The sequence below is a fragment of the Panthera onca genome, chromosome A1 (genome assembly GCF_046562875.1).
Source record: "Panthera onca isolate mPanOnc1 chromosome A1, mPanOnc1 haplotype 2, whole genome shotgun sequence".
NCBI classification, from domain to species: Eukaryota; Metazoa; Chordata; class Mammalia; order Carnivora; family Felidae; genus Panthera; species Panthera onca.
The window spans coordinates 225,026,492-225,045,240 of record NC_138339.1 but is presented as its reverse complement, the minus strand read 5'-3'; the positions used below and the strand labels follow the sequence as shown (position 1 = coordinate 225,045,240).

The following is an 18,749-nucleotide window of genomic DNA, read 5'->3' as shown; positions in this document are numbered from 1 at the left end:
CTGGTTAACCCTTAACCCTCCCCTTTAACACAAAACCAAAAATACCCAAAAGGTTGAGTTGGTTCTAATGATACGCAATAATTTGAACACGATTATTAAATACTGTTCTAAGGATATCAGCATATGATGACTTATCAAAGACGCAAAACAACATAAGAATGATGAGTGGAAAGGAGTGGGGAAAAAGAAGCACGGATTAACTGAAATTACTTTATATTTACAAAAAAACCCTGTAAGGACGATTCATCTTCTATTACTTTTACTATATCCTTCTCTTTTAACATTTTAAAAGACATGAAGATGTTTGCTTAAAAAGAAATTTCCAGTTCACATCACCTTAAGAGACCAATCTGTCACCAGAGCAAACATAACTGAAATACCAAGTACTTCTGGATAGAATCTCACGCTATGGCACATAAGCAGTATAAGGGTCACTCTCCATCTCCGATGCCTTCACGTGTTTTCACAAATGCGGGGAGGGCAGAGCCACTGTTTTCTTTTGTTACTCAGTTCCTCGTATAGCTGTGACCTCACAGATCTATTCCTGAAGAACAAAGGGCGTGTTGATACTCTTCTAAACACACCAGGCACACATGTCCTCTACTGCTCCCTCCTGAAGTCCCACTAAAATTAAAACAACAATGATGGAATAAACACGTAAGAACAAAGAAGGGATGGAAGTAATAAAAAAAATCTGAAACTTGGAAAGTAGCTGGACAACTGGGAACTAGGAAAAGTAGACTGTGAGAAGGGAGAAGCCTAGAAGCAGGCTATGGGTCCCGCAGAGCTCTCCAAAGGCTCAGGCATCCCTGGCCTCACTGCAAATGAGGTCTGCAGGTGGTGCAGGAGGGGCTTCAAAAGGGAGGACTCACGGAAAAGCTCAAGGGGATTCTCCTTTCCTCAAGTTGGTTGTGTGAATGCTGGCAGCCAGGCTCATTTCCAGCAGACAGGAAATCAGGAAATCCCACTTTAGTGAAAACAACCAGCCCAAAAGATAAGGACAGTTGAAAGTTTCCCACATAAAGCGACCCACTATTTAATCCGTGGTGAGTTGATCAGAGTTCTCTGACCATGTACACAGCTTCCGATGAGCTTTGTAGTACCACACTAAATACGTGTGAGGCCAGACTTTAATGATAAAAACAAAGAAAATTGGGACAACAGAAACTATGGAGGGAAAGAAGAAAATGTCACAGTTTTAAATGAGACATTAAGTAGTGGAAGGTACTGTACTCATGAAACGAATAGGGTAAAAAAAAATGAATACTAGAAAACAAGAGTTGTAGGAAGTTAACATTTTTGTTAGCAGAAACACAAATTTAAAAGGAGCGCTAGATGATAAAATTGAGGAAAATCTCAAAAGACATGAAACAGAAAAGAGAAGAGAAAATTACAGGATCAGCACAGAAGGCTCACATTTGTTTATAGGAGAGAAGGAAAAACTAGAGAAATTATTTAATGACTAAAGGACATTTCTCAGCAGTAAAGGACCCAGGTTTCCAGATTTAGAGTGCCTACTGCATACACAACAAGATGCATGAAAAAGCCACATTAAGTCCCTGAATCATGGTATTTCAAAACACTGTGGAGTAAAAGCTTCCAAAAGGGGATGGAAACAACGTGCCATAGACAAAGAATCAAGATTCAGATTACTGACAAAATTGGACTTCTCTCCAGAAACACTGAGTGCCAAAGGCAACAGAGCAATGTTCTCAAAATCCCAAGGAAAAATGATTTCCAACCTAGATTTCTGTCTCCGGCTCGCTATGAGGCAAATGTGAGAGGAGAATAATGCAGTGCATTGCCAACGCAGTCTCAAGATTTTGTTGTCATTTCTTTAGGAAGATTCACAGAGGACGTGCTCTACTACAATAGGGATATAAACCCAGGAAAAAAAACAGGAGCTGTGCTGCAAGCCCGAGAACAGCTAGAAAGGTGAGAGCCGATGAGACGTCTCCAAGAAAATAGTGAAACTGATGCACAGTCTGGAACACATGGATGCACTGGAACACACGGAGAGGTACTTTCTACTCCTCACGGAGTGTGAACGTAAGTAAGTGACAGGTCCATCGTCAAGTAGTGCGACAGAAAACTCCAGAAATTTATTATCTTCAGGAAAACAAAAAGTACTACAAGAAAGGTAAAATAATCAGATTGTACACTATGGCTTGAATGTGAATTATCTTTACACACCTGTACCCATCAGTAGTGATCTGTATTTAGAAACTGTATTAGGAGGATATGTGTGAAGGGTATACAGGGGTTTAAGAAAACTATACTTCTCCATTGATTTATTTTGGAGTAATATCTAAAACTGAAAAAACGGAGACATGGCTATGCAAACCCATTATTTTGAATATGAAAGTAATTACCACAAAGGAACAGCACATAGCTGAAAGTGTCCACAGCCAGGGAGTAGGAATTGGGTTGAAGGACAGGGAGCAAAGGACGATGATTTTTTAGAAGCCTTATGGAAGTGACTTTAAATTATAACCATGTATATAACATTGATTAAAAAAAATATTCATGGGAAGAAAGTACATTTCAAGGACTCCATTTTTTAAATTACTCATAAACTGGGGCTGGGTGGCTTAGTTGGTTAAACATCCGACTTCAGCTCAGGTCATGATCTCACAGTTTGTGAGTTCGAGCCCTGCGTTGGACTCTGTGCTGACAGCTCAGAGCCTGGAGCCTGCTTTGGATTCTGTGTCTCCCTCTCTCTCTGCCCCTCCCCTGCTCACACTCTATCTCTGTCTCAAAAACAAACATTAAAATTTTTTTTTTTAAATTACTCATAAAAAGAGTCAAATTATACCTTAATATTAAATGGAAATAATTTAGGTGAGGTAACAGTTCTGAGGATGGAGATTTTATATATATATACACATATATGTGTGTGTGTGTGTGTGTATATATATATTTATGTGATGTTAAATATTATGCTTAAAATTTTATGTTTAAAAATAATGTTAAAATTAAATATATATACACACACACACACATATATATGTGTATATATATATAAAATTAAATATATTTATGTGATGTTAAATATTATGCTTAAAATTTTATGTTTAAAAATGTTAAAATTAAATATTAACATACATAAACATACATTTATATTTAACATTATGTATATCTTTACTATTTAGCATAACCCATACTAGGTCTGTAATTCTGAATCAGAGATGCCTGCCTATTGGTTTTTAACTATAGCTTGATGTATTCTAATACCTAGAAACTCTACTTGACTTGAACTTCCTGAAAGTTATGAGAAAAACTGCAATGAAATTTTAGAATAAGTCCTTAAAATATCAGTCTGAGGGGACACTTACATTGGACATAAAGAGTAGATGCACAACTTGGTTTCTATAACTTGTGCTGCATAAGAAAGAAATACTTTAGTCTTTCTTGATTTTAAGTGCAGGAACAGAGATGCTTGAATAAAAGCCACTGGTGAAACATTAATATGGTGGCGGGCATATTGTTAATCAAGTTGATACATGTATATTTAGTGGTTCTCCTTTACAGGCATAAAATAAACATATGTGGACCCTAAAGAGAGATGTGAGAGGCTAAAATTTTAATTGAGGTCAATCCTATGTTAATCAAGCCCAAATAAATAATTAAAAAGGCATGCACATGAACATAAAATTTAAAAGAGAAAAAAAGTTTAAAATGTTCTTTAACTTAAATAAAACTCTAGAATTATGCTGTCCAATATAGTAGCCACATGAGCACTTGAAATGTGGCTAGTCTGAAGTGAGATGTACTATAGTTGGAAGACATGGTACACAGAAAAATGTGTAAAATATCTGAATATTTTTTCATACTGAGTGTATGCTGAGACGATGACATTTTTATACAGTGTTAAAGTACACTATTAAAATACATTTTGGGGCTTCTGGGTGGCTCAGTTGGTTAAGCATCCAACTTAGGCTCAGGTCATAGGTCATGATGTCATGGTTCATGAGTTCCAGCTGCACGTTGGGCTCTCTGCTCTCAGCAAGGGTCCGGCTTTGGATCCTCTGTCCGCCCCCACTCTCTCCCCCTCCCCTGATTATGCTCTCTCTTAAAAATAAATAAACATTAAAAAAATAAATTTCATCTGTTTGTTACTTTTTTAGTGTGGCTACTAGAATATTTAAAATTACATATATGTCTCATATTAAATTATATATTGGACATTATATTACAGAACAGACATTATATTGCCAGAACAATTATGACAAGAGAAACTTCATGATTTTTAAGTTATCAACCCTAACTTAATTATCAACCCTAACCCTAACGTCCTCAACCCTTAGTTCCCAACTTCCTTTCAAACTACAAAGAACCTAGCTTTTTGACCCTAGTTCTGAACCCAACAGTTGACTGAAAACTATATCCAGAGGGAGGGCTTTACTTCTAGAATGGCTTCTTAAATTAGATTCACTGATTTTGGAGTCCATTAACTATCAATATATTTTATTTTTCAACATAACAGAAACATGTATCTGAATCTGAAGATCAAATATACATTACTTAAACAATTTAGGGGTGCCTGGGTGGCTCAGTCTGTTAAGTGTCTGACTTTGGCTCAGGTTATGATCTCAAGGCTCCTAAGTTCAAGCCCCATGTTGGGCTCTGTCTGTGCTGATAGCCTGCTTTAGATTCTGTCTTTGTCTTTCTCTGCCCCTCCCTCACTCATGCTTGCTCACTCTCTCAAAAATAAACATTAAAAAAATTTTTTTTTTAAATTTAGGATAAAGATATTAAAAACCATGTTTGATAATTTTAATCCTGAAATTATAGTTTTTTAAAGTTATGGGGGGTTTATATGATATCTATAGGGAGATAACATATCTTTGCAAATAGATGCACAAAAGTTACAGAAACTACAAAAATGAACATCTCCTGGAATAACTATGTAGATTCCCACCATGAACACAATTCATATAGAACCCATGAGTAACACTAAGTATTAATTCTTTCAACAATATTTAGGAGCAGCTATAATGTGCCAGGCACTCTATTAGATAGGGGGATGGATGTATTAGCAAACAAAATCAGATGGGATTCTTGCCCTTTTGGAGCTTATGTTTTATTTATTTATTTTTTTAAAGTTTATTTATTTTTGAGACAGAGAGAGACAGAGCATGAACGGGGGAGGGTCAGAGAGAGAGGGAGGCACAGAATCGGAAGCAGGCTCCAGGCTCTGAGCCCTCAGCCCAGAGCCCAACGCGGGGCTCGAACTCACGGACCGCAAGATCGTGACCTGAGCCGAAGTCGGACGCTTAACCGACTGAGCCACCCAGGCGCCCCTGGAGCTTATGTTTTAATAGAGACAAAGAAACATTATGCAAATAAAAACAAAAACCTAATGATGTGATGGGTGCTGTGAAGAAGGGCTTATGGTACAGCAACATCATACGATTAGGGGCATGTGATCTGGTTTGGAGAGTAAGAGTTCGTTGCCCTATGGAAGAGCTGAAGGAGGAGAAGTTGAAAAGGGAAGGGTCCCTATGTAGAGACATGGGTGGGTAGATTATGCAGCACCTCTCAAGGCCATGGGAAGGCACTGGGAAGCTACTGAAGGATTTTAAACAAAAAAGGTGCATTTGATTGATTACTTCTAATTTTGAAAAGACTGACTCCTTGGGCTACAGCGTAGGACATGATGGTGTCTTGGATGGTGGGGGGAAAGACAAAGAGAAACAAAGGGACATAAAAGCCAAAAGTAACAGGTCTGGGCCATGAACTGGACATGTGGAGGACCTGTGGGGAATGTCAGAGCTGACTGCAAGGTTTTAAGCTTCCATGTGTCAGTGTTACTCACTAAACCGGCAGAGAGCTGAGGAGAGGTCTGGGATGAAGACAGGCCAGGGGACTGGGATATGTCCGGAGAGTGAGCTCAGAAGTATGGAGCACTGCTGATGGGTTAATTAAGACAGCAAGTGGTCATATCAAACATGACCACTGGGTTTCATGACAGGAGGTAACGAGATGCTTAGATGGAGGGGCGGGGGGGAAATCCACACTGAGGTGGCGTAAGGCATGAGTGGGAAGTGAGAAAACAGGGACAGTGAACATAGAGTGCTCTTTCAAGAAAAGCTGGCTGTGAAGGGAAAAAGGGCTGGAGCTGGAGAGGTACTGAGGGGGGCTATCAATAGAGAGAGGCTGTTTTTTGTTTTTTGATTTTTAAATGGCAAGGGAAATTTAAACTTGTTTTAAAAACCTGTGTAAAAGATGTGGTTAAGGGGAAAAGACAAGACAAAATAAATGAACAGGATGAAGTTTTTAAGAAGGTAGAAGGTGGAGGCGGGGTGGGGGGGGGGGGCGCCTGGGTGACTCAGTCGGGTAAGCGTCTGACTTCAGCTCAGGTCATGATCTCACAGTTTGTGAGTTTGAGTCCCTCATCGGGGCTCTGTGTGGATAGCTCAGAGCCTGGAGCCTGCTTCAGATTCTGTGCCTCCCTCTCTCTCTGCCCCACCCCTGCTTGCACTCTGTCTCTCTCTGCTCTCAAAAATGAACAAACGTTAAAATTTAAAAACAAAACAAACAAACAAACCACAGAAGGTAGAAGGGGATGCAGAGGTCCAAAGACTGGTTTGTCATATGCCGGAGAGGGAACTTACTACTGAAAAGGAAAGAACAAAAAGAAAACGGGTACCCTCTTTCACTTTGCTATTTCTGAGCTTTTTTTCTTTTTTTTTCTTCAAAGGAAAAGAAGGAAGCCTAAAGAAACAGGATGTTTTTAAGGCTTTTCAATTTGTACCATCCACAATTAAGGTGAAAAAATTAACTTTATACCATATGTTTGGTTTGAGATTTTGAAAATTAGGTCCAACTCAGTAAAAGAATAAAGGCACAGATTAACTTTACATACATTAAGTGTCAATTTTGTTTAAACTTCAGTGTTCACTCTGAGAATATAGGGCTGTTTCTCATTGCCTGGAACAACTGCTGTGTAAGACACGCCCAGGACATCTGCTGGGAACTTACCATCGTTCGATGTGCAGAGATGAAAATGTCCGTGAAGCTGCTTCTCGAGTTAATAATTTGAAGCCACACTGTGTGTCTCTGATCCCTTTGACACAAAGGAACCACACCAGAAAGTGGAACCCATACATGAGCAGAGTACGGAAGTAAGAACGCTAAAACAAAGACAAAATATAAATGACTTTTCCATTAATCTGTAGAGGACAATTGAAAACACCTGGCTGTAGACAACTGCATTTTAATATTTAATTGACTGGGTAGATCTTACATATGAATACCATTGTTCTGTTGGCTTCACTGGCAAAGTATATTATATTAGAGCAGGGGAGTGGTACCAGGGGAGCAGTTATTCATTTCCCACAGGTTCGAGAAGAATCAGACAAGAAGAATCACAGTACCTGTGAGAGGTCAGGGCTTTAATCTACCAGAAGTACACCACAGCAGTTTTGGGCTGATGAACCAGCATCTGGTTCATCTATAGATTTTGTGCCTGTTTGCCCCAAATAGATTTCAGTTTCAAAAAAGGTGACAGTTACTGGAGATTCTTGGAAAAACAAAACACTATGGTTTAAACCTAAAGTTCTGTGCTTGGTTAATGAGAATACTGATAGAAAAAGTACAGCAGAGTATCTGTCAAAAAGTCACAGACTAAGGAGTCTGAAACAACAGTCTCTTCAATTAGGTATGGCAGACATCTGATAAATATACTTTTAACAATTAAGTTTTTTAATGCTTTGGATATCAAACCTAAGTGGTCTGTAATCCTATCTGAATATCCACTATTATTAGTAATTACTTTTATTAATAATAGTAACACAACATAATATTCCATTATACATTAAACATTGCAAACATTAAAACATAAGATAAATAGGTCATTAATTATCATATTCAAGACTTTCATGTTTAAGATTAAAAGTTTTCTCCAATGTAATAGATCCATGGAATGATACACAATATATACACACTAGCAACCTACTAAGAATCTATGTAGAACATTTAATATTTCATACTATTTAGTGTTTCCCTTCCTCCTTTTGGCTTTTGCTTTTTATAACTGTAATCTGTAGTGTCATTCTTCATTTACGTGGCTTTTTCTATTATTATCAAACAGAACTATGACGGACCAGTGATAACACAACAAAGTACAGAAAGCCAGTGACCTGAGCAGACTGATTATTTGAATCCTGGCTACATTAATGATTAGGGTGGCCTTGAGCACATTACTTCAACTCTCTATCCCACTTTCCTCTTTTATCAAATGGGAACGAAAATGCCCACCTCACAAAGTTACTGTAAAGATTAAATGAGATAAGATTAAAGCCTTTAGCCAAGTGTTTGGCACAGACAGTAACAGGAACTCAATAAATGTTTTTAATAAAGGAAGAAAGCTTGGGAGCTCACTTTACATCCTAACTGCAGTTTCATTTGTGTATTAAACAGGGCAGGAAGGGAAAAAGAATAAAACACTTATCTATAAGGTATGTGAAACATTTTTTTAAGTGTGTGTGTGTTTGTGTGTACGTACTTCTCTGTGTTTTTATTATATTTCACATTACAAAGGAAAAAAAAGTGAAATAACACAGTGGAACAAAATAGCTGCTGTGCAAATAACTGAAAATGATTAGTCTCCATTCTTTCTACATTAGATAAAATTTTAGAACTCTCTAGAAATAAAAAGTGAAAAGAGTACTAAAGCAAATTGGAAAGAGCATAAGAGCAGCTCACAGAAAAGGACACAAGAGAGCCCTCTGAACATATAAAACAATGGTCATTCTCATTAGCAACCAATAAAACCAAATTTTAACCATAGCGTGATACCATGTTATACCCATCCAACTGGCAAGCGTTAAAAGGAATCATAGCATTAAATCTTTCGTTAGGATGTGGAGCAATGGGATTATTCCGCTAATGGAAATATAAATCAGTTACCACTTTGGAGCAGTTTTGCAAAATGTTTGTCAACTGTAAAACAAACTTTTTGGAAGGATCTATCACTTCTCACTTATCACCTAGAATCATTAGTTATGTTCTGATGTAAACAGGTCTTACCTCTCTAAGCAGATAGGGCAGAAACCTCATCTTAAAATACTTGGGTAATCTCATAACAGCTTGCTCAGAGCCTTTCACATAAAATATTTCCAATAAATACTGGTTGACTGATTAAACCTCCAAAAGAGCACTTATGCTTACAAAAGGAACAAATAGAAACTGAAAGATAGAAAAATTAAAATCACAAGGTAAAAAAAAAAAAAATAATAATAATGCCTATAAACTATTTTCCTTGAATGATCTTGAATGTGATTTAGGTGAACTTACTGGTTACCAAATGGAAATATTCATGGCCACTCTTGCTTGGATGTTAATAGAACATTTTTGTTTGTTTAAGGATAATGGTTATTTTTAAAAAAACAGAAACACATGGACTTCATATGAAGAACTTAACTTATTTGATTCCTAACATACAAACAAGAGGATCTCCCTTTAATTTTTATTTTAACTTTGCAAAATATCTTACAATTTATAAGACATCTAAAAATATATTATGCAACGGACTTAGTTACATAAAACTAACAGTCATAAATAACATTATACGAACTTCTGAAATAGACATTTAAAAATATGAAGGAAAAAGACATTCACTACTTCATTATTAACAATATTCTCTCTAATGCTGATGAAATGTAAACAAGGAATTCAGGTGGAATTTAAAGCTGACTGGTACTTTTATTATCTTAAAATAAGTTCAAAGAAGTCCCAAGATATAAGCCAAGACTCTTTGAAGAAATTCTAAGGACATCAAATAAACACCAATGGATTCTATTTTGAATCTTTTAAAAATAATAAATGCAAGAATACCCAGACAATATAAACATCCCTGTTATAACTGTTACACAGAACATATGGGCATATGAACACACTCTCTCTTGCCTTCACTAGCTTCTTAATTACTCTCTTGCTTCCTATTTTTCCAAATCTTTTTTCCTTCACCAAATACATTATCCTTTCTACTTTTCTACATTTTTTAAAAAGGAAAAAAATATACATAAGATCATTAATTTAATATCAGCCTGGTCTCATTAAGTGTTTTTGTTTATACAGATAATTTTTACATAAACAATTATGCAATATTTATAACATTGTACTCTTTTTTCTTCATATAACCTAATATTTTGGATATTTTCTCATATTATTACATAGCCTGCATGATCATCTGTTTTATTGGCTGCATATTTCATCCAGGAAAATATCTGTATTTTCTATTGTTGGAATTTAGCATTTTATCATTTCTTTTTTGTTTTTAGATATCAAGTATTAGGTTTTATTTTTTATTTTTTCTATTTTAGGGAAAGAGAGAAAGAGGTGGAGAAGGGCAGAGGGAGAGAGAGAGACAGAGAGAGAGAGAGAGACAGAGAGAGAGAGAATCCTAAGCAGGTTCTACACTCAGCATGGAACCTGAGATGGGACTCGATCCCACAACCTTGGAATCATGTCCTGAGTGAAGATCAAGAATCAAATGCTCAACCAACTGAACCACCCAGGCATCCCTATAGTTTCTATTATTTTATAATTATAAAATTATAAAATTTATATAAGTATAAAATTACAAATAATGTAAACATCTTAGACATATACTCTTCCTCTTCTTATCCCCTGTGCATCAGTAAATTGATGAAGCTAGACTAGCTAATCTCTAAGCAATCTTCCAATTTTAAATTTCTAGGAGTATGATAACCTCGATGGTTAACAGATTACCTTTTTTAAAACCAGTGAGTGTCCACAGAGACACGGAACACTGGATTAGATGCTGAAGATATTAAAATAATTTATTTCTTAGGAAGAGTCTAGGTTTCCATACCTGAACATAATTCTTAAGAGGTTCTATGACCCTGCCATCAGTATATCTTGAAAAAAAAAAAAAAATTTCTTTGTATGTTATTTCAGAATCATTGAGGGAGGGAAAGGTTTAACCTTTTATTCCACTGGTTCTCAAACTCTGGGTGTAAGCGTGGCCTGGGAAATTGTTAAAAATGCAGATTCCTGGCTCATTTCTATAGTCTTATTCAGTGTGCCTGGGATTGGCCTAGAAATACACATGTTTAAAACCAAAGAAAAAAACCTCCCCAGATAATTTTGACCTTGGATTGAAAAATACTGCTTTATTCTTGATCTATTTGGCGACTCCAGTAGATGAACCATAAAGAATATAATGGACAATTACTGGGCTTGATACACTGGGCCCACATTTTTAAGTGAATAATTAAAATAATTTTAAAAATTAAAAAAGGATTTAAAATTGCACAGAATAAATTCCTTATTATTTTTTCCTCCCAAGTTATTCCAACTTTTGTAGCCCAATAATACAAATTACAAAATGAAGAATTTAAAGTCTTTAGTGAGGGCAGTCACAACTTGTTAAATTTTAAGATACAGTGCTTTTTTAAGAGGAATAAAGTTAAAAAAAAAAAGGAAAAAAACAAACTTTAAATGTACTTAAATGTGCCATTAAAAGAAAAAGTAAAGGTAAGCTGAATGGTTCAGAACTGTATCATTTAGAAAAGTTTGCCTTATATCAGAACTGAATGGGGACTCCTGTGTCTTAAAAAGAAAAAAAAAAAAAATAAATAAGCTGCTTGCATCCTAAGTCAAAGTGAAGTCTACATCCTTTTTTGTAAACTCACTGAAAAAAATAATCAATTCCTAAATGTGTTAATCTTTCACACAGTAAAAAATTATTTTCTTTCCCTTTGAAAAGAAATTCATCTTTATGAAATCAAACATGAAAGCTTGCTTTTTGCTAATGAGTATGAAAAAAAGAAAAACAAAATCTGATCCAGGCCAGTTAGTAAAGCCTCACCTGAGCAATTGATTCTTTTTCCAAGTGAGCTCGAGATCCACATGCAATAGCCATTTGGTCCTGAGGAAAAAGCAGTAAAATGATTTGTCAGTATTTGAATATTATATTTGAATATCAATAATCAAATGTGTATTACGCTAAGCAAAATAAGTCAAGAGAAAGACATATACCGTATGATTTCACTCATGTGGAATTTAAGAAACAAAACAGATGAACAAATGGGAAGGGGGGAAAAAAGAGACAGGGAAACAAACCACAAGAGACTCTTAACGACAGAGAACAAACTGAGGGTTGATGGAGGGAGGTGGTGGGAGATGTGCTAGATGGGTACTAAGGAGACACTTGTGATGAGCACTGGGTATTGTATGTAAGTGATGAATCATTGAATTCTACTCCTTAAGCCAATATTGCACTGTATGTTAACTAATTAAAATGTAAACAAAAATTTTTAAAAATAAATATTAATAAAAACATTTATTTTCAATCCAAGTATCTCATTTTTTAGACACTGATTTTTTTTTAAGTCACATTAAATATCTTCAAAGGTTTACTAAGGTATTCAGAATATGTACAGTTTCAAGAAGCCTGATTATACTTACTAAGAGGCCAATATTCAGGGCTACATATCAGGGGCATGTACAACTTGAAAATTCATATTTTTAAATGATTTTTCTGATTAAAAACACTGTATCAATATAGTTAGAGGGAAAAATAGTGGTATTAGAAAGAAAAGGGTATCTGCAGATGGTATGATTATACCTATATAATCATTACTTTCTGGAAAATCCAAGATTATCAACTACTATAGTAAAAACTACTACAAACATTAAGGGAATTAAAAAAGTAGAACAAAATGAATATCATACTTTAGTCTTCATATGTGCAAACAATAATCAGAAAATATAATGGAAGACAGTATTTGTAAAGTCAAGAAAGGAAAATCTAGAAATAAACTTTACGAAAACGTAGCAATATCTAAATAAAGAAAACATGTATATGGTACCAAGGGAAACAAAAGAATCCAACACATAGAAGGGCATACCATGATCATGGATGAGAACGTGTATCAAAAATCAATTCTCCCTAAAATTAATCTTTAAATTTAGTACCATACTGATAGAAATATCAAAATAATTTTCCATTGAACCAGACAAGCTAATTTTTAGAGTTAATATTGAAAAATAAAGAACCAAAAGAACCAGGAAAATTCTAAGAATGAGGAATGACTAGCCTTAGAGGATTTAATATACATTATAAAGCTATAATAATTAAAACTACAGTACTAGAAAATGAATAGATGAGTCCATGAACCAGAAAGGAAAAGCCAGAAACACACACACCACACAAATATGGATATTTAGAATATGACAAAGATGATGTTTTTAAGCAGTGGGCAAAAACTGAACTGATAAATGCTGTGGGGCATCTGGGTAGCCACTTGGAAACCAAATTAAGTTGAACCTGGGCCTCATACTGAAAAGTAGGATATATTTCAGATACATCAAAGATTTAAGTGTAAAGTATCAGGAATAATTAAAAAACTTTTTTAATGTTTATTTATTTTTGAGATAGAGAGAGAGAGAGAATGACTGGGGGAGGGACAGAAAGAGAGGAAGACACAGAATCTGAAGCAGGCTCCAGGCTCTGTACTGTCAGCACAGAGCCCAATGTGGGGCTTGAACCCACAAACTGTGAGATCATGACCTGAGCTGAAGTCAGACACTCAACCGACTGAGCCACCCAGGCGGCCCAGGAATAATTTTTAAAATGACCTCAAGGAAAACATTAAGTACACAAAATCTAGAAGAAAAGATAGATCAATTTGACAACAATTTTTTTAAAAAACTGTGTAGAGAGAGGGGCGCCTGGGTGGCTCAGTTGGTTAAGCATCCGACTCTTGATTTCAGCTCAGGCCATGATCTCATGGTTTATGAGATCAATCTCTGTGTTGGGCTCTGTTCTGACAGCACAGAGCCTGCTGGGGATTCTCTCTCTCTCCCTCTCTCTCTGCCCCTCCCCTCGTCTTAAAATGAACTTAATTCTTTTTTAAAATTTTAACAAAAATCTAAGCATTTTCAAAATTAAAAGACAAATATATTGGGGGATATATTGGTAATTTATATTACAGACAAAAGGATTACTTCCAAAATGCTAAAGTACTCCTACAAACTATTATAAAAGTACCCAACTCAGTTGGAAAAGTGGCAAAGTCTATGAACAGACTGTTCATAAAAGAGGAAGTGAAAACTGCTCTTAAACAATTGAAAACATCCTCAATCACACTTAAGAGCAAGGCGAACAGTATTTACTATATGGTGCCTACACACTCTACAGGCAGCAATGTGACAAATGATCAAAACTACAAATATACATATAATCTGACCCACCAATTCCACCACCAGGAATTTTCCTGTAAACTTGTATATGTGGGAAAGGACTTTCATTCAGGGTTAATCATTTCAGTATTGCTTCTAGCAGCAAAGCAATCCTGTAGGTCTATCCAAAGGCATTAGTTATGATAATTGTGCAAGCATGAGGAAGCACTCTGCTATATAAATGTGGCTCAGTCTCCAAGGTACATCATTAAGTGGAAACAACAGAACAGTAATAGTGTTACAATCTGCATTTTTAATTTTTTTTTTTTCTTTTTTTTTTTTCAACGTTTTTTATTTATTTTTGGGACAGAGAGAGACAGAGCATGAACGGGGGAGGAGCAGAGAGAGAGGGAGACACAGAATCGGAAACATGCTCCAGGCTCCGAGCCATCAGCCCAGAGCCCGACGCGGGGCTCGAACTCACAGACCGCGAGATCGTGACCTGGCTGAAGTCGGACGCTTAACCGACTGCGCCACCCAGGCGCCCCACAATCTGCATTTTTAAATAAAGAATACTTATAGCATCTTCCAGATGGATATGCAAGAAATAAATAATACTGGTTACTTCTGAGAGTAACTAAGTGACTAAGCTGAGCAATGAAGCTTGGGCCTCCTTTCACTGTTTTCTTCTTATACCATTTGACCTTTAAACCATTCACCAAAATAAACAAAAAAGTGCATATTGAAAAAAAAAAAAAAATTGTCAAGCCCATAAACTTACACATAGTAAAACTTTATTATAAAGGGAAAAGTCATGTATAATCGCACTACCTAAAAGCAGCCACTGATAGTATTTCATATATTTCCTTGTATTCTTTTTTCTCTGCATTTAAAACCATAGCTGAAATTCACCTATATGTCATGTTCTTTTCCATTTAAAATAATCCAAAAATTTCTTATGTTCAAGTTCACTGTTTTGCATAAAAGTAGAGAGAATTGGAAAATGAAGCCCTCATGTACCCACAATGTGGTTCAACAATTATCAATACATTACAAAAAATTAAAAAAAAAAACCCAATACATGGCCAACCTTGCTTCTTCTACAGCCCCTCATCACTACCCCACTCAACAAATTGGCTGCTATTTCTTTTACCTGTGGGTTCCCCCTACTTTTTTTTTCTTATACTTATTTGTTGAAGAAACTATGTAACTTGTCTTGTAGACTTACCCAGGTTTTGGATTTTGTTGATTGTATCCACACTGGTGACATTTATCATGTTCCTCTGTTCCCAGTGTTCCCTGTAAACTGGTTTTTTGGGTTAGAAGCTTGATAAAATTCAAGTTTACTTTTCAAGAACTTATCATAGCAGTGTTGCATGTCGCCATCTTTCTTTTTTGTGTCAAGGGCAAGGGCAGTATTATATTTCACCATAGAGATTTACCATACTTTCACTGTTTGTGTATGTGTTGACTATTTCTAATTTCATGTTTTTCAGAAAAGGGCTCAAAAGAACATCTTTGAATATAAAACTCTAATTGTATTTTGGATTTCCTTCTTTGGAAAAAGTCATACAAATAGAATACTAAGTTGAAAGTATGAATGTTTTAAATATATATGAGCCAAATTATTCTTTAAAAAGCTCTTTATATTCCCACTAAATGGGTATAATATTGATTACCTCATCCAATCCTTGCCAGTTCTAATTATTCTCATTTTAAATTTGCTAATTTTAAAAGGGAAAAATATAACCCTTTGTGATCTAATTTCCTTTTCTTTTTTTAAATTAAATATTTATTTGAGAGAGAGAGAGAGAGAGAGAGAGAGAGAGAGAGAAAGGGAGGGAGTGGAGGAGGGGCAGAGAGAGTGGGGGAGAGAGAATTCCAAGCAGGCTCTGAGATGTCAGTGCAAAGCTCAATGCAGAGCTTGATCTTACAACTGCAAAGTCACACCCTGAGCCAATATCAATAATCAGATGCTTAACTGAATGAGCCACCCAGGCACCCCTAATTTCCTTTTTAATGAAAAGGTAAACCTTGGGAAATTTTACTGGCTATATTTGCTTTTGAAAATTATCTGTTATATATTTTGCCTACTATTTAGTAGTAGAAATAATTTCTTCCCTTCTTTTTCTGGCAGAGGTACTTTCCTCAGGAAGGGAGAGAAATGCTTTTCTTTATTTTATTTTTACTTACGTATGTATGTACGTGTGTATGTTTTAGAGAGAGCATGAGCAGGGGAGAGGGGTAGGAGAGAAAGAGAGCGAGAGAGAGAGAGAATCTTAAGCAGGCTCCATGCTTAGTGCAGAGCCTGACACAGGGCTCAATCTCACAACCCTGGGATCATGACCTGAGCCAAAATCAAGAGTCGGATGCCCAACTGACTGAGCCACCCAGGTAACCTGAGAATGCTTTTCTTAAAGAAGACCTATATAAAAAGTTCAAATAGTATATGGCAAATAAACTTCAACTTTAAATCCAAAAAGAACAGTAATGTTACCAAGCAATAGGAAAAAACAAAACAAAACAAACGGACCTCCTCCCACCTTTCAGAGACTAAATAGAATTAGAATGCCATTTAATTAAACAAAAACAAATAAAAACCAAAAGCTTTCATTTAAAATCTCCTAAAAGCTTTTAAGAGAATTTTGTTTATCTTCAGTTCTGGTGTGAGAACTGAATCCCTGGTACTAATGTCACTATCGCAAGGAATTCATCTAAACGGCTTTTAGAACAGTCAGTTATTCTTCAGGAAAAGATAGTCTTGTTTTAAAAACTGCTCATATTAGACAATGTATGTAAACATGGAGTCTCTTTCCTTTATGCCTCTTTCAGAGTATCACTAATTTTCTTGTAGTATTGAAAAAAATGAATATTTCAGTCACTGAAATATTACAGCTAGCTTTTAAAAGTGGTAAATTGGTACCATATTGTCTCCTAGAAAGAAACGTTTAATCAGAACTCTGATACTTTTCCATTTAAGTATTTTCTCACAATTCACTGGGGAAAAGGAATAGACTAGAAGAATAGAATTGAAGAACTAGGTAGATCTAATTTATACTAACAATTATAAACAGTAACATTAGAATTAGCTCTGAGAATTAAGCATAAGGGCTAACATTTATAATTAGAGATGATGGTTATTGAGGGCTCGACATAATGATAAACACTTGACACGCATTTTAAAACATTTTAATCATCACCTCAGGATTTATTCCTTTTTTTAAATTAAATGTTCATTTCTTTGAGAGAGAGAGAGAGAGAGAGAGAGAGAAAGGGAGGGAGTGGAGAAGGGGCAGAGATAATGGGAGAGAGAATTCCAAGCAGGCTCTGAGATGTCAGTGCAAAGCCCACTGACCATCACTGTCCATAGGCTCACTGTCCATATGTCAGTGGTGAGGAAAATGAGGTGGATGGATTAACTTGTTCAAGGTCACATGGAATTTGAACCTAGGTGCATTTGAATTCTGAACCCAAAATTAAGAAACCTACTGAAGTGGAAATGGAAATTGGCACAGGTACTCCATGAGGCAAACGTGACTCCAAGTGAGATAGATATATAGAAATGAAGTTGAAACAATTTATGATGAAATCAGTCGTATTCATCCAATATGGGCAGAAATGGAAAACTTAGCATATAAAGCAAAGTACTGAGTTTAGAAAAATTTGTATTTATTAAAAAATTAAAAAAATCCTATACCCATTTTCCTCAAAAGCAATAAAGTTTCATTGTTAAAAATAAACAATAAAATTAAAGAAATATAAAAATTTGAAAAGATATCCATAATTCCACTATCCACAGACAATTCCATAGGTAGGTTACTAGATATAACTCTAGCTATCTATATATATCCAGATGTTTAAAATTTATTTTTTGGGGGTGGCTGGGTGGCTCAGTGGGTTAAGTATCTGACTCTTGATTTCGCCTCAGGTCATGACCTCATGGTCCTGAGATGGAGTCCGCATCAGGCTCTGCACTGAGCGTGGAGCCTGCTGAAGATTCTCTCTCTTTCCCTCTCCTTTTGCCCCTCCCTCACTTGGGCACATGCTCATGCTCTGTCTCAAAAAAATTTTTTTCACCTAGTTGTATACAATGAATAGCATCCTTTATTATAATGAATGTAACCTGTGTAAAGTAATATTGAACACTTAAAATTGTTTCTAAGTTTTCCTTCTCTTTAAAAAAACACTGCTGTAATAAAAAATATGCAAAAATCCTTGAAAATTTGTTTTTAAAAATTTTTTTTTTTTCCAACGTTTTTTAATTTATTTTTGGGACAGAGAGAGACAGAGCATGAACGGGGGAGGGGCGCAGAGAGAGGTAGACACAGAATCGGAAACAGGCTCCAGGCTCCGAGCCATCAGCCCAGAGCCTGACGCGGGGCTCGAACTCACGGACCGCGAGATCGTGACCTGGCTGAAGTCGGACGCTTAACCGACTGCGCCACCCAGGCGCCCGAAAATTTGTTTTTATACACATTCTTAATTATTTCCTTAAGATAAGTTTCTCAAAGCTGGGTTAAGAGATATGTATTACTGGATCAATGGATGTGAATTATTTAAACCTTTCGATTATTATTAAAAAAAATTTTTTTTCA

General features: G+C 35.8%; 1 protein-coding gene across 2 annotated transcripts in view; it reads right to left on the bottom strand.

The window, feature by feature from the left end:
• The window catches only part of ALG5 (ALG5 dolichyl-phosphate beta-glucosyltransferase), a 42,895-nt gene that overhangs the window by 3,988 nt on the left and 20,158 nt on the right, over positions 1-18,749 (bottom strand). For both annotated transcript variants that reach the window (XM_060637332.3, XM_060637333.3), the window contains 2 exons: positions 11,840-11,899; positions 6,985-7,136 (listed from right to left, as the gene is read on the bottom strand). In XM_060637332.3, coding sequence (XP_060493315.2) covers positions 6,985-7,136; positions 11,840-11,899 — 212 coding nt within the window. The remainder of the gene's footprint in view (positions 1-6,984; positions 7,137-11,839; positions 11,900-18,749) is intronic.